Source organism: Gymnoscopelus microlampas (assembly GCF_963454915.1).
Source record: "Gymnoscopelus microlampas genome assembly, chromosome: 18".
Classification (NCBI taxonomy): Eukaryota; Metazoa; Chordata; class Actinopteri; order Myctophiformes; family Myctophidae; genus Gymnoscopelus; species Gymnoscopelus microlampas.
In genome coordinates, this window is record NC_139955.1 from 18,324,973 (window position 1) to 18,347,947 (window position 22,975).

Below are 22,975 nucleotides of genomic sequence, written 5' to 3' on the forward strand. Positions count from 1 at the left end.
CAAAGCAAAGATGTAGTAGGTCGCAAACATCTATTTATTCGCACATCCACGGAAAATTGTGTTCTACTGAGTCAGTGGTTCTCTGTCTGGGTCCCCACATGATTTTTTTGGGGTCCCCAGATGACAGTGAAGTGACAATTTAAGGACGTTTAAGACCCGTTTAATACCATTAAAAAAGACTATTACTGCATCAAAAGTAATCAACTAAACTATAATATAAATATAAACTGGTCAAACTTTGTCCAAATTGTCAAATAATATAAGAAAGAGGCAAAACTTGGGAAAATAGCACCTCCATTTTACAGCTGAATAACAGAGAAACTGCTCATCAGTGCTTCACTTACAAACCAAAGGAGGAGCTGCTGGTCTACAATTACCAATATATCTATTGCTGGCATAGTGCTTGCTTGGTGTAGAATATAGTTATTACAAAAGAAAAGGAAAAGACAGGTATATCTGCCAGGATTCATTACTTTAATGTAAATTAAGTAGAGAGTAAGAAGGATGCAAATTATTGGGACAAGCAAAACAACCGCATGGAATGAACATTAAACCCACAAACATTAACAAAACAAATGTATAGCATCCCTTCAGACAACATAATTTAATCAATTAGTTAAACATATCCCAGTCAATATACCTTAAGAACAGGTTGAACAATGTTTTATTTTTCAAACAACAGTTCTGTTCAAACTTCATACAAAATATGTTGCACTGGCACGTAGAGAGATGTTGTTAGTGTATGAGCTGATCCACAGGCATCAACAGAATAGTCCGAGACGTTCTTTACTCCCCAGGTAAGAAGCTGTTATGGGTTCATGCCAGTCAAAAGTTCTTCTGATCCGCTCCTTTTCTCTAGCTGTACTAATCTGGATATCTCAGTTCAGCTTGATAGATGAAGGGATGATGGGAATGACAACACTTTGGAGATGTGGTTGATCCTGGAGGGAGTAGGACCGATCTCATCCCTCTACAATCCTACGGAGGATGGTACCCAGGGAGCCCTTGGCTATCTGGAGAGGAGTCTTCTCCTCTTTGTTTTCAATGTAGATGCTGGCTCCATGTTCAACCAGCAACTTCGCTGCCTCCACACGTTCCTCATCGCATGCCAGGTGGCTGGGGAGAACAATACATGCTGGGTTGTAATTATGAAAATGTTTCCATTCTTAATATTCCATTCTTAAACTATTCATACCCTGAGCAAGAAAAACAGACTAGACCTTTTTGATATAACAGTTTGTTTGCAAATGTATTTCAACAGTGCTCTTATATACATATGAGTTGATGCCAACAGTGTTCTATTCCACTTCATTACTTAAGCAATAACTCACAACAGGCTGTGGTCATGTGATTACATCATTGTCAGCCGGATACCAAACACTCAGGCTGTGATATAATCACAAAATATCACTATCTGGAGTGAGTTATTGCTTTTATAAAACAGTTACCAAATATGGCAAAATGATAAATCCCAGTTAAAACAGTTTATAATAACATACCATGATAACATGATTCTCTCTCTCTCACACACACACACACACACACACACACACACACACACACACACACACACACACACACACACACACACACACACACACACACACACACACACACACACACACACACACACACACACACACACACACACACTTACAGTGGTGTATTGCCTTGTGAGTCCTGGATGTTGGTGGAAGCACTTTGTTTGAGAAGCAGCTGGATGAGCCGGTAGTTGCCCTTGGTTGAGGCTCTGTGTAATGGAGTAGACTGCAGCTTGTCCATGACATTGGGGTCTGCTCCATTCTCCAACAACATCAGAGCTATCTACAAAGAGTTAGAGTAAGGATAGTGAAATGCTTAATTTGTACTTTGTACGACAGTGTTGCTCACTGAAGCTAGCCGATCTACAAGCTAACAACACATCAGAACCAGGTTCAAGATGTGTCAAATTCCCATCCACTGTTGTTTACTTAAACAGGACACCATAACAATTCCCCTTTTGTTTCAAATGGTGGAGTGTTTATATTTTAAACAACTTCAATGTGCATTTTGTGAAACATGATCAAACCTTGGTCTACAATCTAAGCCAACACATGTATAATTGTATATTGCAGTCAGTACAGAAAAACGATATTACCAGTGTTCTATAAATGACCCATACCTCATATCTGTCTTTAGAAGCTGCATAATGCAGAGCAGTGCAGCCATTCTGATTGACAGAGTTCAACTGAGCTCCTTTGGATATTAGAGATCTCACTATTTCCTCTCTGCCTGCAGATGCTGCGATGTGGAGAGGAGTCCAATTGGCCTGAGAAGGAACACATGTCAATTCACAAGCTACTGTGTACTTGTTTGTAGACAGGAGGACTGACCAAGTCATAGGATCAATTAAATATTATAACTAGCTCACAATGTTAAACAGGCACTGGTCATCAAAGCTGCTTGTGTAGTTCTAGTCACTTGACTCAATTTGGTTTGATCTATTGTGCAGAACCATAATGTTTCACATTCAAAAGCAGTACAACATGTATTTCATAAACTCTAATTTGGCTTATGTGAGTATTTTATATAATTTGAGGGCCACACATTATAAAGACCTTAATGTATAAATACAAAAAATGAGATTCAAATGCAGATGTGTAATAACATGTATTATGAATTAGTAACCTTAACTATAAAATGTAAAATATTTTTGGGAAGTTTAGGTGTCCCCTTCTCTTTGGTTTTCGGTGCATTGAGATTTGCATTCTTGTATAATTCTGATGATGTTTTATTAGAATAAAATGTTCATAAAAATATAGTATGAACATCTGTGTCAGTCAATTCTCACAAGTGAAGAGTGCAATACTTTAACACAGTGGTTCTCAACCTGTGGGTCAAGTGATTTTTGGGGGTCCCCAGATGATTTGCTTAATGTACAACATTGTTTTCCCCCTCAAAAGTAAACAAACCAACATACAGTATGAGTGTATGCAGGGTATCTGCAGATTTCTAAAGTGACAATTTAAAGACTTTTAAGACCTTTTTAATACCAAATTGTCAAATATTACATAAGAAAGAGGCAAAACATTGTGAAAATAGCCGATCTACAAACTCAAGCTTGTAGATCTGGAATGTTCATGATATTTATCTGTGGAACCGAGTCACACAAAATGTAATGCCTCAACTCCTACATTCCAACATTTGTCAGGGTCAAATATGATTATTTTGGGGGGTCCCCAGTTTAAATATGATTATTTTGGGGGGTCACAGCCTGAAAAGGTTGAGAACCACTGCTTCAACAGAAGGAGAACTGTGTGGAATATCATCCATCATCATCATCAACATTACATCGTCTTGCAGATTCACGTCAACTCCTAGATCCAGGAGGAAGTGCACTATGTCGGTGTGTCCAGCTGAACAGGCCCAGTGGAGAGCAGTCCTGTGGTCCTTAAACAAGAACAAACAATTAAAGACTCATTTACTCCGTAGTATGATGATGCTGTGGCTTGCCGACAAAACAGACAAGCAGTGGTGGAAAGTAACTAAGTACATTTACTCAAGTACTGTACTTAAGTACAATTTTGAGGTATTTTTTACTTTACTGGAGTATTTCCAATTTTTACTTACTTTTACTCCACTCCACTACATCTCAGAGGCAAATGTTGTACTTTTACTCCACTATAATTATTTGAAAACTTTAGTTACTAGTTACTTACTAGTAACCTCGTACTAGTTACATGTGTAGATTTTGATTATTATTACAAAACATCATTAACCACTTCAACCCTATACACATTTGGGCAATTTGAAAATAGCCGAACTACAAACTCACAATGCATTACGATGCGGCGCATTGTGAGTTTGTAGTCATGCTATTTTCAAAAGATTTTTATACATTTGAAAACTTGAAATGGCACAGTCTGCATAATGAGTACTTTTACTTTGGGTACTTTAAGCACATTTTTATACCAATATTTTTGACTTAAGTACATTTTGAATTCCGGACTTTTACTTGTAACAGAGTGTTTCTACATTGCAGTATTAATTAAGTAAAACAATTTGAATCCTTTTTCCACCACTGCATACAAGCTAACGCATTGGGATAGCTTGTATCTGTTTTGTCCACACATTAAACACATTAAAGGACAACTTTAGTTTTTTACAACCAAGGTTTATATTTTAGCTTGTAATTAAAGTAAATAAAAGATGAGTGTTATTTTTTTTTCATTTACTGCTTTCTACAGTTTTGGCAATTTTTGCGATATTTCTTACAGTGGGCGGGGGCATTCTGTCCGGTGGCTAAATATGCCTTTTTTACACAATAAAAGAGGTCCTGTGGTCTTTGATGGACAGCTGTGAGTTATTGGGGTCTAGAAGAGCTACTGTACATAATAATAAAGAAAACACCGGGTTATTGTGTAAAAAAAAGACATATTTAGCCACCGGACAGAATGCCCCCGCCCACTGTAAAAAATATCACGAAAATTGCTAAAACTATAGAAAGCAGTACATTTAAACATTTTAACACTCATATTTTATTTACTTTAATTACAATCTAAAACATAAACCTTGGTTGTAAAAAACTAAAGTTGTCCTTTAAGTTTTACAAAACATTCTCCAAACACACTCTACATATATAGTTAATGATGTTAGGAAAGCCTTTGCTGGAAAATAACAAACGAATAAATAAATCATGTGTGGTTCTAGCATAGAGTTAAAAGGGTTCTAGCCCTGACACATGATATTATGTCACAGTAATGGATGAACTTCAACCTGGTGTTTTCACTTTCTCCCTTTTTGGCCCGGACATCTACGTAAACGTTCAAATTTCAAATATAAAGTGCTTACCCCATGGCTAAGGATGTTACAATTATGTACGGGCCCTCAGAAGTACCTGTATCTTCCGTATTGTTCAATCAAAAGCATTTTAATGCGATCGGTGGCCATTTTTTCGTATTTTCTCCATATGCTTTCAATTACGCAACCCTATTGGTTGGTAGGTGTATTGCACTCTGATACATTATAACTATGAGAAAATGGCCACCAATCGGATTAAAATGCTTTTTATTGAACAATACGGAATATACGGGTACTTCTGAGGACCTGTACATAATTGTAAGTAACATCCATGGCCATGGGGTAAGCAATTTATATTTGAAAATGGAACGTTTATGTAGATGTACGGGCCGTAAATGGAGAAAGTGCAAACACCAGGTTGAAGTTCATCCATGATGGTCGTGACAGACGAGTGGACCGTCGTGTGATCCATGGCTTGATGGCTAGTGTGGTTCTTGCATTATAACGTTACCTGGTCTGTTTTGAAGGCAAGCGTTTTATCTTTTAAAATGCATTCCTTTACTTGGTCAAAATGTCCCTTGTAGGCAAGATCGCAGATCTCCACATTTGAAACAGAACCCTCCATTATTATAGATGTTTATCCGTAAGTGTTGTAATTGTTTTATAAACTATATAAAAGGTTTTATCAGCATCTTTGCTGCAACTCTTCTTCTCGTGCAACAATGACTCGGATGCTTTACTTCCGCCTTAGAAAACATCGCGATGTTTTCAATGTTGCCATGTCTGCTTATTATAAGCGACTTTGGGCTTGTTTGGCCTTGTTTTTCTGTAAAGTTGTTTGTAAATATTGGTAGTTGCAGCTTGTTTCTAAAGTGTACTAGTGTAGTTAGCTTATGTGTGCTTGTTTCTAAAGAGTAGTTGCTTATTTGGCCTTGTTTCCTAAATTGTGTTTAAACCAGTGGTTCTCAAACATTTTCATATTAAGAACCCCCACATTAATATATATTTGTGGAGACCCAACCAACCTTCTGAAAATATGTTGTGCCACTGACCCCCATATAAGATGTTGTGGACTTGAAAATATTCCCAAATTCTTTCTTTTCTCACGATTTTTCTTTGAAAATAGCAGATATATTAGCCTATCTACAAGTTCACAACATGTCGCAATGCGACGCGCTGTGAGATTGTAGATCGGCTAATTTTAATTAGAGTGCTCATGTGGTCGCTCCTTTTGGGGTTGTTTTCATGGACCTGGTTGCTTATTTCTCTCGTAGAATCTGGCAATGTTGACAGTGACCCGCGGAAGTAAATAACGTCTACTTCCTGTTGTGTTGACACGGAGAGACGAGAGAGAGAAAAGGCAAGAAGACAACTCGAAAGAACTAAGAACTAAGAACTCATACAAAGGAAAGAAAAGGCTCCACGTCTCCTACATTTGTTAGTGAATTAACAGTCTATCTGGAGTTTGGACTCATGGCGTCTGTTACACTGGTAGGTTATGTTGTTGTTTATCACTTAGTTCTCTAATTGAGCATTGCAAGTTCAGTAGCCAGCTAGTTAGCTTGAATGGCTAACAGTAAGGTCTACAAGCAGTGTTGCCATGTCCGCTTATTATTAGCGACATGATTGATTGATGTACTTTATTTAGTAAGACATGAGAAACAGTACATGGAAGTACAATTCACAATACAATGTCTACTAAACTGGATAACTCCAAAAGCACTAAGCGTGTGTGTTTAAATTGAGTTCCCACGCTCACAAATCATGATGGGCTTATGGACATTGGTTATGTTGCTGTGAAGTTGCTTGTAAATATTGGTTAGTTGTGGGTTAAGTTTTTTTGGGATTGTTTCTAAATTTCAGTTTCTTATTTGGCCTTGCTTCTCATTTTTTTTTCTTTTTTTTTTTATAATTTTTATCCCTCGATTTTGTAACCCTTTTTTTCACCCGGTGCCAATTTGCTAAGTGATCCTGGGCAGCTTCTCAATTTTTAAATTATTAAAAATTGAGATTTTTAGAATTTTTAAAATTATTTTAACCAGTGGTTCTCAAATATTTTCATGTCATGGATGGACCCTCAAATTATTATAGTATTTGTCCCTAACCCCCATCTGAAAATGTTTTGTGCCATGGAGCCCCCTGTATGCCCCCATATGTGTTAGAATGTTTCAAAAATCTTCCACTTATTCCACATTTTATTTCAAGATTTTTTTTAAAATAGCAGATCAACAAGTTCACGACGCGTCGTAATGTAGATCTGCTATTTTCAGGTTTAAAGTGAATGGCCAAGCGCCCTAGTTTCTTCTTTTGGGCTTGTTTTCCTAGACCTGGTTGCTTATTTCTCTCTCAGAATCTGGCAACACTGTCTACAAGTTCATAGCACACACGAGGTTGGTGCAGTCATATTAATAGGCATCTTTATTACAGAACAGTATATATAACAGTGCTTGTATTTGACTCTAGCCTAGGTTTATGCTTCATTTCCATTGAGTCCGAGCTGCTACCAAACTAGGAGGAACCCCGAGTTTTTGCTTTTAACCAAGCGCATCACCTAGCAGTGGGCAACATTTTGGTGCATCTTAACCATAAAACATTTGATTCAGTGTCAAAAAATAGGGGCTACGGGCTGAGTACGGGACTGGCTAAAATACCAAATCCTTCCCCTTTTCTGAACCTCATATGCAAAATGTAAATGTAGTCCGGCAGGCCTAGTGGCCTACTGTAGTTCTGTAGTTTTTCCGGAAAGGAAAAATGTATTCATTAGTGTTTTTTGTTTTGTGCAAGTCAGTTATGTGCATACATATACACACATACTATCTGTCTGTCTCTATCTCTCTCTGTGTGTGTGTGTGTGTGTGTGTGTGTGTGTGTGTGTGTGTGTGTGTGTGTGTGTGTGTGTGTGTGTGTGTGTGTGTGTGTGTGTGTGTGTGTGTGTGTGAGAGCGAGCGTGCATGTGTGACGTGTGAGAGCGTGTGTGTGTGTGTGTGTGTGTGTGTGTGTGTGTGAGAGAGAGAGAGAGAGATTAGCATTTAGCAATATTTAAACATTCTGACGGGTATAAGTACGTTAGCACAAGCACCATGATTTCCCTGACTTGACTGACATACATTTTTATTCTTTCTCACACAAGGATTTTAGGACACATGCTGACCAGTCATGTAGGTACTCAGAAGAATTCATCAACATTTATTACGACTGCATGGACAAGAAAAGGAGGGTGAGTGTTGATTTTGTTTTGTGAGCTGGCAAATATGAACTTGTTGCCTGTCAATATGGATTACATGTAACTATGGTATTTATGTCTGTCTTTATCCTACTCTATTCTATCTCTCTATCTACTCGCCCTCTCTCTTTTTTAACATAGAATTTAACCCGACTCTACCTGGACAAAGCAACCTTGGTGTGGAATGGAAATGCAGTGGCAGGTGTGGATGCTCTGAGTGACTTTTTTGATTCCCTTCCATCCAGCGAGTTCAATGTTCAGACACTGGACTGTCAGCCTGTTCATGGTAAGAATCACTCAGCTCCCAAACCATCAACACTCAATATGGCCATGACTGTCTCTACCGTGTACATTCTTAGGAATGAGTTGGCTGTGTTCTTACTATGATAAGTAAGTAAATAGGTTAGAGTGGCTTGTTGTCTGTATCAGCTGCAATGCACTGGGAGATGGATTGCTGAGGTGGAGCACAACACCTAGCATCAGCTCCCAGTACTTACCGCATGACTTGTCACATCAAAGCCGTGCTACTCATACGCTGAGTTGGCGGTGCCCGGGATCGAACCCATGACCAAAGGCGAGTGCTCTACCGACCGAGCTACCCAGATACAATCAGAGGTTTGTTATCGCAGAGGTCTTCAACTGGTGGTCTGTGAAGGTATTGACCATGCATTCAGTAATGTAGTGAAGATTTAAAAAAGTTTTCATTTTAATACTTTGGAATTAAAGACATAAGCATCAATACCAGTTGTCATTTGAGGAGACTTATGCTTCAATTCCAAAAGTACTTAACTTACTTAGCTTAACTACTACAAAAGAGGATCAGCTCAATGACTTGTCCAGACTCTTTCGAGAGGCACATTTATGAAACAGTCCCTTGTGAAATTCTGGAGAAGTTGTCACTTGTCCGGCAGAATTCCCAGACTTTACAGTAAAAGCAAAATGTATTTTACCATATGTAACTACTCATCTCTGTGGGAGTGGTATTATAAAACAATAAATAAGTAATCATTTGCTTTGTTAGCTTATTTATATCGATGATTTACCTCCACAACATTGAAACAACTACATTCACCTCTGGGGTATCTTCCTGCTTGTCACATTGATCTAGTTACTGAATGAACAGTATTTGGTATCAGTTTTATCATTGATGCATCATTGATGCATCCTTGGACCAATGAAAAAAGTGTAAACTGCACTAATCTGGATTTCAAATGTATTTACAAGTAAACCTCACTCATTTATCGATTTCCTCTCCATTTGCAGAACAAGCTACTCAAGGCCAGACGACGTTGCTGGTTGTGACCGGTGGACTAGTTAAATTTGAGGGGAACAAGCAGCGTTTCTTCAACCAGAACTTTCTCCTAACAGCCCAGCCTTCGACCAACAGCGACCAGCCTGTATGGAAGATTGCCAGCGACTGTTTCCGCTTTCAAGACTGGAACAGCTGATAAATATGCAAACGAGTGTCAAGTATTCTATTGTATTATGGTGTAAATTAAGGTGTTTGGCTTTGACTTTTGGTTATACGTTGTTTTGTAATAAAATGGAAAACATGTTGGATAACCTTGAGTACAAAATTACATTTATTTACCACACATTTTGACCTAATGATGGAATAATTACAGAATTGTAACAGTATCACAGAACATAATTGCTAAAGTTCATGTTCCCAAAGTGTTGATAGTTATTTCCACAGGACAAGACATCAAAATGACAAAAACAAAGAAAATCCTATTGAACAGATGTCACTTCAGAAAGCATTGAGACCAAATATTAGCCTACATTAACCAATCATTAACTGAGGTATAATATGCAAACTTTTACAGTATGCCAGTTATTACTAAAGTTTATGCTATAAAGCATCGCAATAGCTTAACATGCTTAATCTTTAATAAATAATTTAAGGTGCTCACAGAAGGACAGCAGTTTTGACAGAAGTAAGTTCTATACAACTTCGTACTAGACAGTTGAATATATTAAATATCTTCCTGAGTCATTTATATGTTTTACACATTTGGTATGACCGTCTCAATGCATTATGACAAACAAAAGTACAAAATAAAGCAATATTGTGGTTGGCCAAGATAGCACAACAGGACAGGCAACGAGAGACACAGAAATCGTTGTTTGAGCTTCAATCTATAGCCCATGGCTGGGTCAAATCTTTCTGTGTAATAGTGTTTAAAACACCTGGTAAACATCACATGGCAGTAACAGATCACTGTACTACTAGCCTTTTGATCTAAATGCCACCTACTTCTGCACACCTGTACTATAGGCTCAAGGCACAGTAACATCTTCATCAAAGGCCAATAGAAACCTATTTAAGTCATTAACTACTAATGTTAATATTTGATGGAATGAGTAGTAACAATGCATTAACAACAAAAATACACTGATATATGAAATGTATCTATTACAAAACAGTACAAAGAGATTGAAGTGAATGGCAGTCGAGTGCTGTTATGGTCTCGCACCCTTTTTCCACAGAATGAGAGGTGCCATTTTGGTGCAACTCTGTGAGAATCAAAACTTTTATTCCTCTCCCAAGCAAAATTATGGAAAGCAGCACAGTTTAGCCAAACAAGTACATCTATCTACAGTTTCAGCATTTGTGTTCAAGTCACTTGTTTGTACATTTTCGGTACTCAAACGGCTTAAAAATTCAAATGGGTACCTGAAATGTTATTTACATATTTAAACAGTGGCAATAGGGAGCTCTAGGGTCAATTGGCACATTTATTTACCTCCATACATTCTCTCTATATATTGGATGTAGTGGTTCTTAAGTTCTGTCCTCTTCAGCTTGAAAGCATCAGTGACGAGGCCCGTTTCAGGAGTCCAAGGCTCTGGGCTTAGATGGACCTTTATTGGGATTTCAAACCGTTGGAGTTTATCTACATGGATGAAACAGAAGATGCAACAGAGAGGTAGAGATCAGTATATAGTACGGCATGATATTTTCATTTCTGAAGAGTGTAGCTTAGAATATAAATATAAAGGTGTTCTTTAATTCCAGCTCACAATCGGTAAACAGTGACTCTAGAAAATATATCCATCTAAAAAATCCCATATCAGCTGGCTCTAAATCTTACTTGTAGCAGCGACTTCCTTAATCCCCTTCAGAACCTCTCTCTCCATGTCCGGGTGGGTGCAGAGCTCCTCCCATGAGCCTGCTATGCCTCTCTGCTTTGCCAGTTCTGTCAGCCACTTCTGGTTGGGCACCACAAAGCTGATCACATAGTTCTGTTCACTGCAAGGACAGGGACCAGAGAGAGAGTGACCATTAAGCTTAATTTATAGCGGTTTGTAGCCATTTCTACCGCAGTGTTTTTCCGCTAAATAGGTGTGTACAAAATGTCTGAATCATCCATGTCGCCTTTGTGTAAACACCTAGTCCACCCCCATTTCAGACCACAGCGCGCTTCTCGTTGCCTGCCGCTCTGTCTCGCCTTATTGTGGCGTGGAAAGGTTTTATGTTTTCTCAACTTCACATTTTTGCAGCAGGGATAGTGGCGGTCGCTCCTCATCACAGACAATGCATTGAATATCGCCGCTTTCACAGAACGCGAACGCGAAATACAGCTGTTGGTGCGTTAAGCTTTGCAATCAAATGCTTTAGCTTAAAGTATGATAATCAGGCGATGGTATAAAAAGATGGTATAAAAGTATGTCCAGATGGCCATAGATTCACTCACCTGTTTGCATACGCACAGATGTTGTCAATTAGTGAGCAAGTCTTCAGAGCCGACTCTACTTTCCCCAGGGACACATAGTCCCCTGCCTGCAGTTTGACCAAGTCTTTCTTACGGTCTAAACAAAACAGAAAATTGATTCATCACATAAAATATATATAAAATATAAAATATATATGAAATATCAATATATTATTATAAAATAATATATTGATATTTTCATTATTTTATTCTGTTTATTGTTTACACTACAATAAAACTACCACAAAATTTGATATCGTCATCATACATATACATTGAAAAAAAGACCACACAAGTGTTGTATGTTTACCCATTGACTACAAATCATGAATACTTTACATTACTAAGTAAGGCAAAGTATTATTTAATATTCATGTCACCATGATGAAGTCATAGACATTTGATTTCATTTTGAAAAACTATCTTTTTCCAGGGAATATTTCGGCATTCACCATGTTCACTATGTAGGATGAACATGGTGAACATGGAACATCTCAAGCAAGTTTATCTGCAAGTTAATTTGCATACCATACTGAAATAAAGAAAAAACAATCTCTTGGAAGATCAAGAAAACTGAAAGTTGTTAGCAAGTATACAGAATATGACTTCTAGACAGTGAGCTAAACGTGCAAAAACATGTGGTCCTTTTAGTATACATTTATGTGTGAGATGAATATTGTACCAAAATGCCTTGTTTAGATTTAGTCCTTTTTGGACACCACCCCCCCTCGTTCTCTTTTATGCAATTAATTGAAACCTGATTTAGAAATTGGAGTAGTTCATATTGTGTTTTTGATTAATTGTTCAGCCCTAGATAGAATAATAGGACCGAATGAAAGTATGTTTTTAAAAAAACAAGTCATTTGACATACCCACTATTTGAAGGCAGCCATCAGGGTGGATCTCTCCTATATCACCAGTGCAGAACCACCGCTGACCTTTGTCATCCTCAAAAAAGTCCTGATCATTGCTCTCACATCTGAAGTAACCCATGGTTACGTTGGGACCACCAATCAGGATCTCACCTCTGGGGAGCGGCTTGTCCTTAGTGGTGTACCCACCTGAAAGAAAACAAAAAGGGCAGGGGAGGAGGGAACGTAAGTCCTGTATAATATGGAAAATGTATTCTGTACTGGGACCAGATTTCGGCATTATATGATGTCCAGAAGTCTCAGCCATACCTTCAGCCCAGTCTCGGAGTCTGACCTCACAGCAAATGAGAGGGGCTCCCACACGACCCGTGCTGACGTCAGCAACTGTAACGTGTAAGAGATCGTAAATTACTGACCATTTCCATTTTTGTTTTTTTACTTATCATCTCCCTGCTCACTTTTAGTTACTCTTACCCTCTGTGATGGTGCCGGCGCCACAGGTCTCAGTAAGTCCATAGCCTTGGCCCACAGGACAACAGAAACAGACATTCATGAATCTCTGTGTTGCCGAGGACAGAGGTGCTCCTCCCGAGAGCATCATCCTCACCCGTCCTCCAAGCAGAGATCGCACCTTACGAAACAGCCTATAGAGACAGATTAGACAGAGGTCATTTAAGTGGCCGTAACCCATTCAATCTGAGAACACATCTGTGTCATTTTAAGATTTCTTTGGCTATTCAAAAATAGCAGATATAAAAGCTCCTAGCGCGGCATCGAGTGCCACGCTCTTCTATTTTTGAAAAAGAAATCTCTCTCTCTCTCTCTCTCTCTCTCTCTCTCCCCCCCCCCCCCCCCCCCCGTGGCCAACATAACCAGGACAGAATGGGATCTTACGCATTGCAGAGTGGTGCATCGTAGCCTTTCTTGATCTGCTCCAGTTTATAGTTGTAGGCCAGATTAAACAGCGTCTTCTGAATGTAACTCATCTCTTGCACTTTACTCATCACAGTCTTGTTGATGCGATCCATGATTTCCTGTTTGGGAGATGATAAACAGTGACTGGAGTGATTGATATGAGCTGAGAACAGGGAGGACACAGAACATGGAACAGAGTAATCAAAGGCAAGAAGCAGTGGAATGAGCAAGGGTACGTACCGGTACGGCTGCCATAAGGGTGGGTTTGAGCACAGAGCTATCTCCTTTACTTCCCCTCTTTATCTTGGTGGACTGGAAACGACAAGAGAAACATATTACTAATAGATAAATACAAATGAATGTATATAGAATATCCTTCTATGGGAATCGATGTATATACTTCTTGCCTCTATGCGAGTTGTACACTTCATTTTGCACTCAATTCAACAAGTGTAAATGTATTATTTATTGATACAAGTCTAATTGCATTGTGGAATGTATGCTACTACCCTCTGTGTACACCTTGAGTTATTTTTTTTAATCTCAAACACTGCTATACCAGCCTCTACAATCTATAGGGTAAACTATACAGTATATTTCCATTTATTTTGTAATGGTGTACATTCTATATTTCACATTGTACTCAGTCAATAGTTGGAAATAATTGAACATCTTTCTGTCTGTACTGTTATTCAGTGTAATTTATACCTGGTCCGACAGCGTCTGAGGGGAGGAGTAGCCAATCCGACAGCCATATGTCACACAGGAGATCTCCGCTGTCATTTCCAGAACATGAGCCAGGGGCAGGTAGGCGATGTATGTATCTTTGGGCCTGGCAGAACACACAGTCAAGCTTAATTCATACTCCATCGCACAATGTGTAAAAGTATCTCCCGACAGAGACGGGTAATTGCAACAATGTCTGAACTACAAAGGAAGATGGTGGAAGCATCTAGTGTCCAATCTGGTGCGCCATCTGCTTTAAATCAACCAGTAGGTGTCCTGTCCTACGTGACAGCAATCATGGTCTACAAGTCTCTATATTATATAATCATCGAGTCTCTGTGCAATTCCCGGTCGGCCGGACGGACCGTTTGCTGCATGTCATTCCCCTACTTTCTCCACATTTCCTGTCTCTTCTCTGCTATGACTGTCATAGACTGCCCCCAAACATAGTCGTATTCATTGATTTACTCTCGACTGATTAATACTTAGTTGCACACTGGTGTTGCATGCCTTAAATAGCAGATCTACCAGCTCACAATGCTTCACGGTAGTAACACGTTGTGAGCTGGTAGATCTGCTATTTACAGAGCACGGCACACACCTAAGTATCAATCAGGCTTTAGGGGCAGCAGCCTCATCTTTGTTGCTGTACACGCTACATTAAGAGTCAGTTGTACATTATAGTAAATTATTATTATAGTCATAATAACTGATACTCACCCTAGTCCTGGGATGCGCTCACATTGGCCGGTCATTCCAGCGATCAGGTTGCTGTGGACAATCATGACTCCCTTGGGTCTGCCTGTGGAGCCGCTGGTGTACATTACCACAGCCAGGTCTGAGGGCTGTGGTCTGACCACTGCCGTGCTCACTGTGGGACAAACAGTCATTAACATTTTCACCACTTAAGCCCTATACACTTTGTCATACAATTAATACCCAAAATAGACGAGCTTGTAGATCTGCTATTTTATTTATTTATGTTGAAGTGTTTATTTAAAATAATTTTGCCTATAATGACTTGCCCCAAATAGAGACGAAGTGGTTTTAATGCTATGCTTGCACTCTCAACTTACGCTATGCAATTTTAATGTGAAATGCAAAGTATGATGGTTATGCCATTTTTTATTGAATACCAGCTCAACTCAACTAGCTTTTTTTGTTCTTTTAGGCAAGGGTATCTGGTACGTTTTTGGTGTCACTTTGGTCGAGGTTCCAAGCGAGCTGAGGCGATACCAAAAGGTGACATGAAAACACTGCAGACTACTGAGAGAATCGTCACTAGCGGACTCCTTTATACTGCATGGAGGCTCCCGAATACCGGAGTATTGGAGTTTTGACCAGCACCCCAGTATTAGATTTGACCTGTATCCGTTTGGCCGTTATCTGTACTCATTCACTCTCATCTTTGTAAGTAAGCATACAGATATGCTTGTGACACCATGCTCTAGTACTTTATCAAAGATACTGCAGGCCCAAAACATATGAGATGTCACTGTGACTGCACAACTCATCTACTTTAGAACATTAGAACACCACGTAGATTATATCACCTAGATAATAATATGTATCTTGCCCTTTATCACATGGCTGAATGCCCAGCACATATTCTGATCCTGTGCTGTCCATGTCTATCTCTGTCACTCATGACGATAGATAGGCAAGGACAGGGACAGACCGTTTGACCCGTCCCACACCCCAGTATATCTTAGGCTTGACCTGTATCTATTTGACCAGTATCTGTACTGATTCACTCTCATCAGACCTGTATTTGTTTGACCGGTAACTGTACTAAATAATCTTCAATAATATATTACAACACTAATATTTGCGAGCCATTCTTTTGTTTCATGATTCTGCCGTTTTGCAGTTTGGCTCAGCACCAAAGACGGAGGATGTGCATTATTTTTGTCTTTGAATCACAACCAAGCTCACACACTATACTACTCACTGTTTTCAGGCTTGGCCCCCAGCTCATTGACAGCCTGCATGCTGTGGAGGGTGAGCCCTGGTGGGTACACTTCAGTGCTTACTCTCTTCTGGTCCACATAGATCACATGTTTCAATTTTGGGATCTGTGCGAGCACACTCTGTACAGAGAGGAGAAACGAGGACAGAACAGATATCACTACAAGACCCAACATCACACGATAAACTTTCCCTTGTAGACTTCAGCATCATATTTGAGCCTAGCTAGAGGATATCGGATCTGTTGCTGATGTTTTCTGTGGTCAACCATCTTTTACGGAATATTTAGTGATTTCTTACTATCGTGTTGAGATTTTATCATATTCAGAGAAGTGACGTGTGTTGTGATCATGTAAGGCTGCGTCCGTGCATTGCACAGGAGGCAATACAAAAATATAGTTCTTGGTTTTTCTACCCAATCTGTGATTTCTTACTATCGTGTTGAGATCTTATCATATTCAGAGAAGTGACGTGTGTTGTGATCATGTAAGGCTGCGTCCGTGCATTGCACAGGAGGCAATACAAAAATATAGTTCTTGGTTTCTACCCAATCTGGGAACCCATTGGCAAAGAAAAAGCTGGCTGCTGAATCTGTCTTGAGAGATTAGTTTCTAACTAATTGCTCATGTTCCCTATGAGCAAGCTACACATTCATACTGCATCCATTAGACCAGGGGTTCAAGATGTTCATGTCAAAATACATAAACTTCAATAACATGGACCAAATTTTCAAATGCTGTGATGATTCAGGGCTGTTTGTCGTCTCCCCGTTACCGGCAACCACACCCAGGCTCTAACACACTAAGGCCTTTGTAATGACTAATTTTAAAGAGGCTACAGTAGCCAAACAATTAAATGTTGGTTCAAAAGTATAAATGTGATCATTGTTGCAAGTGTCAGATTAGGATCTTCGAAGCTGAAACCACACACCGGCTTGAAACCCCAAAGTACACTGACAAAGACAACAGAACAATAACGGAACTGTGCTATCCTATTCAAATGAGCCTCTGTGGATGCTACATTCGGCTGCTCCGAAGTAATTTGCATTTTAACTACTGACTCGGCCATGGACCAGCACAGTACAGTAGTCACATTGACATGAGTCAATCAGTATCTTTCTAAATAATAACTATGAATAAATGCGTCTCCTTTTGTTGTTGTGTGGGTAGTGGCCAAGTACATTTGCAAATACCCGAAATTTGTCCTTTGCATTTAACCCATCCTAACTATTAGGAGCAGCACCTAGGGAGCAGTTGGGGTCGAGTGTCTTGCTCTAGGACCCGGGAGCCAGGAATCAAGCCGGGAACCGTCCGGTTCCCTAATGGCTGCGCTCCCTTCTGAGCTACTGCCGCCCCTTAAAAGGTTTAAAAAGGTACACTGTACAAATGTTGTCCACCCAAGTTGTGATGCACAACTTAGATGGTGCACAACTGTGCTTTCCAGCACATGCATGAGGATTCATGATATGGAACCTGTCTATCCAATAAGGGCCAGAGCAGTGCTGCATGCCAAGCCCCTGAATTTAAGTCCCCAAGTAAACAGATTTATTTCACTTTACAAATGCTGTATGAGGTAATCTTTCAACATCATTATTGCTTGGGGTCCAACAACATACACAGATCACACTTGAGTGAAACTGTTGGTGTGTTAGTTTGTTGATGTGGATGGTTGTCTGCTCACCTTCAGTTTAGTCTCAAGCAGCTCAACGCTGGTGACGAGATGTGTAACTCCGGTTTCGTTCAGTCCAAATGCCACTGCATCTTCTCCAAGGGTGGCATAAAATGTCACCACTGTAGAGTGAAATCAGATTAATGAGTAAAAGCAACAGCCATAAAACAGTGGGCTGTTCAATTACTGCTACGTTAGTAATAATAAAGTTTACATCCTTACAGGGAAAATTGCGTCTAAAGCAGGCCTGCGCGGTGATCATCCACTCTGCTCTGGTCTCACAGAAGATGGCCACTTTGCTTTTAGGTTGCTGTCCCAGCGCTGCCAGTCCACTACCAAACTGGTTAACCAGAGTGTCGACGTCCTGGTAGGACAGCCAGCCATACTCTCCCAAAATTAGCTGGGAGGGGGGGAAAAAGGTACTTTATTAGACATTTTTGTCCTCACATTAATCATGGTTACTGTGAAAGTGTTGCTATGCACCACTTACACTCAATACCAATAATAACCAGTACTTTTGTGTAGTATATTTTATTAATTTACTTGCCCAGTTTTGTTGTTTATTTTCTAATATAACTTATTTCTTGCATTGTATACAGAACATTTTTGAATGTTGAAATTAATGTTGATTGCAAAACTGATGGCCTCCCCTCCTTCTAAGTGTTGATTGACCCTGCTATTGTGTTAAATGATTTGCTTGGCTCCATGATTGGACCATGTTCTCTGTGTTGCCCCATATTGCATGGGGAATTTCCCTTGTTTGTGCAGATCCCCGATAAAAGGTCCAATGACCAAAACGAATCAATCAAATTGTCTGTAGGCTAAGATAGTGTACAGGACTACACTTGTCTAACATTAAATGATCTCACACAATAACCCATGAATTGTCTCTGAAGGAAATGTTTTAAATACAACTCTGTGAAAGACAGGATTGAATCGATTGCATACCTTTTTAAATACTTTACCACTGGGCTGTGGCTCGTTCTCTTCACTGAGGACATCTCTGGTGCCGAGGCAGTGTGATTGTCCAAAACGTTCCACAGCATGTTCGAACAGTTTATCCAGGGTGTCCTTGCCTGGGAAGTCCTCACTGGCCAGGGATTCAAAGTGGTCCACAGAGCGATAGGGCCCCTCTGCACAGCCCGAAGTGGAGTGGGCCTTGACCCGTTTTGACTGGGACCGCCTCTGCCCAGCATGGGTGATGTAGTACCAGGGGAGGAAGGACAGGAAGGAGTACAACCACACCAGGAGGTGAAGTGGGAGCAGGAGGACGGAGTGAAGAACAGAGTCTGACTGGAGACCCATGGTGTTCACTGGAGGCACTTCAGTACCAACAGAACCGTACGGACGGGTTTTAGGCGATGGACTGGATTTCAGGAGCAGGGAGGTTCGTCAGAGAGAGAACTTGACAAATAACCTGACAGGTCCACACTCCACACACGACTTGAGGACAGGGTGGTGGTTTTGAAGCTCTCAAATTAAAAGATCCAGCTGGCCCATTCACCAAATAACACTCAGATCTAAAACTGGAATAAAACAAAGAAGAAAAAACATGAAAATATATATTTATTTATTTTTACTATATAAACATTTAACAGATTCTCTTATCCAATTAAGAGCTACAAAAGTAACTAGGATAAACATCAAAGAAAAGGAGACGCAGCATTTCTTATCCAATTATCTTCATTTGTGGTGTTTATCGGTCACATGTTGTCAGCTCTGAGAAGAGGAAGTGGTGAGTAAGGTTTCTGAAGAGTAAGATCCATTCAATACGCAGCCAACTCAAACTGAGGACTAAGCTCATTTACAAAGCTTGTATTATATTTATATTCACCCTTTCATTTGTTCCACACCATTTTCCTGACAGCAGCATGTTGTGACTTGAAAGACTATAGTGACTATGCCGACAAAGACCTGTATTCAGTACTACTCACCCTCATACATACACACCACATATTTGTACTAAGGGTGTGTGTGTATCAATAATGCAGGCTTATTTCCTCCGCTTGTATTTCTCAATAATCTCTGAGGCAATGTTCCAAGGAAGGCAGTTACCTACGTACTTAAACCTAATGTGTATGACTGTCGAGATGACAGGGTGCTAGAAGAATGGTAAAGATACAGCCCTACTGTCCAGACCAACTGCTGGCCAATAGCATGACGAGGATGACAGACAAACAATGACATCAACATGCTGGCCAATGTCCAACATGATGAGGATCACAGATGACCAATGACATCACCATTCAGGGTCACCCCACTCGGTGGTCAGTGAGACGTGTCATTCTGGGTCGAGCTCGATCTGCACATAACCTCTAGCCTAGATAATGGTGCAAGGCGACTATAGATTGCAGAGAGTCGGATGATACTTTTTAGTTCTCTGTGGTTTAAACGTGAAGTCAAATTACAGTGCCAGGATGAACACTGGAAGGGTACAGGAATGCACAATGTTGGGAAGAATTATGGACCACCCGTCTTCCTGTGTGCGATGCACTTCAAACTTTACTGACATTATACAGTATTCAGTGTCTTGAATAGAGATAATGTAATCGTAAGACAGCAAGCACATATAATAAAACGTGAATAAACTCTTAAATTAAATGTAATGGCATCCTTAGAATGTCTGATCTCAAGAAAAGTATATTGGTTTGGTGACTGGGCCACTCTGATAACCATGATCGGATGAAGTTGGTGACCCACCTGAAAATGTATGTTCTGATCATTAAAGAGCTGGAGAGAGAGAGATGGTGAGACTCTTGGTACTGAACAAACACTCTTTAGAGGTTTAACTAAAATTGTAATTATTTCTTCTTTTTTTTTACCAACCAATATATCACTTCCATCTACATTTAAGTTGAATATCATAACTTTTTGCATATATTCTGGCTATATTTTTTAGGATATAAGAGCAGTGTTTGTTACTTAAACATCATCGTTACTAGCAGTGGTGTAAAAAGTACTCACATTTTTTACTTAAGTAAAAGTATCAATACTCTAAATCATGGGTTTTCAACTGGTGGTCCGTGGACCACTGGTGGTCCGTGAAGGTATAGCATGTGGTCCCTGACCATGCATTTAGTAATGTAGGAAAGTGAAGATTTGTATTATATTTAATTTATCGACCACTAGTTGAGAAATACTATGATGTATGATGACGCATCAATGTTATCAGTTACTTGGAAGTCGGATGTCAAGAACTTCCACAGAAATGGGAGTTAGAATTTCACGGGAAACTGTACCGTTTACCTGGTTGAGTCATCATTAGTAGGAAATGTGCCCATATCAATCGCATGTGCTTGCTCATACATATGTTGCAATGAATCAGTCAACATGAGTTTAATATGGAAGGTTAAGATAACAGAACAGCATATCTCAGGTAAATAATGACTGTTAAGGGCTTGACATAATTCACCTCGAATTAACAAATTAAATTAAATTAATTAATTTCAAGCTTTTCCCCCCACACCACGCCCATATACCCCCTCCCAACACAACAGTGGTCCCCAGGTTGATTCTCAGTCAGGGTGGTGGTCCCTGGTTCATAATCAGTTGAAAACCCATGCTCTAAATAATAACGAAATAGTCTACTGTTACAAGTAAAAGCCCGGAATTCAAAATTTACTTGAGTAAAACTACAAAAGTATTGGTATCAAAATGTACTTAAAGTACCTAAAGTAAAAAGTACTCATTATGCAGAATGTCCCAGTTTTCAAATGTATAGAAATCTTTTGAAAATAGCAGATCTAAGCTCAGCTAGCCTATTTTCAAATGGCCAAAATGTATATAGGGCTGAAGTGGTTAATGTATGTTTTATAATAATCAAAATATACAAAGTAACTAGTAACTAAAGTTTTCAAATGATTGTAGTGGAGTAAAAGTAGAATATTTGCCTCTGAGATGTAGTAGAGTAGAAGTAAAAGTACTGAAAATTGGAAATTCTCCAGTAAAGTTACAGTTTTAAAGTACCTCTAAATTGTACTTAAGTACAGTACTTGAGTACATGTACTTAGTTACTTTACAACACTGATACTAGGAAATGCTCTTTCTGTCTAGTTCTACAGTCCACATGGTTAATTAGGATCTCATGTCTAGACGTTACATTGCATGCAGGGATCACAGCATCACAGGAACGATCATGTAAGATCGCATTCATAAACCACATTTCAGCGGCCGTTGATCCCATTTAAATTCACAAATCAAATTGCCTTAAACATATATATAAGCTACAATGACGACAGAGGCCACACATTGCTTTGATCATCTAGCGACGATGCTACCCAAGATCATGACTGGAAACGTAAATCCGTTTCAATGCGATCCAGATCAATTAACTCGATCTACTATAATGGGATCACCTTTGTAATCAGATTACAGTGAGTGACCTGGCAGGCAGGTCACATTCTTACCTTGAAGCGGCCGTTGGAACCCGGGTCTAACGGTTACTGGGTCTCCTGCCAGTGACTGGAGAAATGACCGAAAGTAACCCTTTCTAAGGCACTAGGAACCGGAAGTGTCACGTCATCTGATTCCATATTTCTAGACCAATGAGAAGCCTCCCTGAACTGTTTTCTTTTTTTTTCTCCTTTTTTCTATTTTCTTTTTTACACAGCTTGAGGTTCATGTTATGTCAAAGGAAATGACGTCATTGTCTGTAAATGTCCTGGTTCTCTTTCGTTATTATTATTTCTTTCCATTCCCTTTTCATCCTTTAAGGCTACGTACCCCAGGCCTGCCAACATCCGACTATTTAGTTTGTGATTTTTATTATTTTGAAATGGGGGGTTCGTGTGTTCTGGTGAATTGTGGGAGTTTGATACTTTTATCTGGCTCATTGTAAAATGCATACAATTTTACATTTCATCCATACACAAAAAAAGGGTGTCTGAAGCAATTATTGATTGATTGATTGATTGATTGAATCCTTTATTTAGAAGATTGCAGAGAAAAAGCACATGGAAGTACAGTTTACAATACATGGTCAGCTAAAATGGATCGCTTGTATTAAGCCGCAATGGCTTGTTTCAAATGAGATCCCCACGTAGTCAATTCATGGAGACATTAAAAAACAGACAGATATACACTACTAATATACACTAATATACACTACT

General features: G+C 39.5%; 3 protein-coding genes across 3 annotated transcripts; 1 reads left to right on the top strand and 2 right to left on the bottom strand.

The window, feature by feature from the left end:
• Window positions 1–453: 453 nt before the first annotated feature.
• On the bottom strand, window positions 454–5,516 carry LOC311033761 (uncharacterized protein). Its single transcript, XM_084041407.1, has 5 exons — window positions 5,291–5,516; window positions 3,331–3,429; window positions 2,162–2,308; window positions 1,658–1,824; window positions 454–1,116 (listed from the first exon to the last, which is right to left on the bottom strand). Exons 1-5 carry the CDS (start codon window positions 5,402–5,404, stop codon window positions 963–965), a joined length of 681 nt encoding a protein of 226 aa, XP_083897533.1. The 5' UTR covers window positions 5,405–5,516; the 3' UTR covers window positions 454–962.
• A 605-nt stretch (window positions 5,517–6,121) lies between these two features.
• On the top strand, window positions 6,122–9,565 carry nxt2 (nuclear transport factor 2-like export factor 2). Its single transcript, XM_084041413.1, has 4 exons — window positions 6,122–6,270; window positions 7,910–7,996; window positions 8,144–8,288; window positions 9,266–9,565. Exons 1-4 carry the CDS (start codon window positions 6,253–6,255, stop codon window positions 9,448–9,450), a joined length of 435 nt encoding a protein of 144 aa, XP_083897539.1. The 5' UTR covers window positions 6,122–6,252; the 3' UTR covers window positions 9,451–9,565.
• acsl4a (acyl-CoA synthetase long chain family member 4a) lies at window positions 9,563–22,361 on the bottom strand. The gene is made up of 15 exons (XM_084041364.1): window positions 22,274–22,361; window positions 18,816–19,393; window positions 18,090–18,267; window positions 17,880–17,989; window positions 16,183–16,321; window positions 14,952–15,102; window positions 14,214–14,337; window positions 13,746–13,817; window positions 13,485–13,624; window positions 13,065–13,234; window positions 12,900–12,974; window positions 12,591–12,779; window positions 11,701–11,815; window positions 11,098–11,255; window positions 9,563–10,899 (listed from the first exon to the last, which is right to left on the bottom strand). The coding sequence occupies exons 2-15, from the start codon at window positions 19,170–19,172 to the stop codon at window positions 10,742–10,744; spliced, it is 2,136 nt and encodes a 711-aa protein (XP_083897490.1). The 5' UTR covers window positions 19,173–19,393; window positions 22,274–22,361; the 3' UTR covers window positions 9,563–10,741.
• Between the last annotated feature and the right edge of the window lie 614 nt (window positions 22,362–22,975).

What these genes read in the sequence shown, in the direction of transcription:
- LOC311033761 (XM_084041407.1), bottom strand. Translation starts at nt 5,404, where the DNA reads ATGGAGGGTTCTGTTTCAAATGTGGAGATCTGCGATCTTGCCTACAAG. An exon ending in TTGCCTTCAAAACAGACCAG is followed by an intron (nt 3,430 to 5,290) that starts GTAACGTTATAA and finishes TTCTTGTTTAAG; the next exon opens with GACCACAGGACTGCTCTCCA. An exon ending in TCACAAGGCAATACACCACT is followed by an intron (nt 1,117 to 1,657) that starts GTAAGTGTGTGT and finishes TGTTCTCCCCAG; the next exon opens with CCACCTGGCATGCGATGAGG.
- acsl4a (XM_084041364.1), bottom strand. Translation starts at nt 19,172, where the DNA reads ATGGGTCTCCAGTCAGACTCTGTTCTTCACTCCGTCCTCCTGCTCCCA. An exon ending in CTCAGACGCTGTCGGACCAG is followed by an intron (nt 13,818 to 14,213) that starts GTATAAATTACA and finishes TGTCGTTTCCAG; the next exon opens with TCCACCAAGATAAAGAGGGG. An exon ending in TAAGGAAGTCGCTGCTACAA is followed by an intron (nt 10,900 to 11,097) that starts GTAAGATTTAGA and finishes TCATCCATGTAG; the next exon opens with ATAAACTCCAACGGTTTGAA.
- nxt2 (XM_084041413.1), top strand. An exon ending in GCATGGACAAGAAAAGGAGG is followed by an intron (nt 7,997 to 8,143) that starts GTGAGTGTTGAT and finishes TTTTTAACATAG; the next exon opens with AATTTAACCCGACTCTACCT. An exon ending in GGACTGTCAGCCTGTTCATG is followed by an intron (nt 8,289 to 9,265) that starts GTAAGAATCACT and finishes CTCCATTTGCAG; the next exon opens with AACAAGCTACTCAAGGCCAG.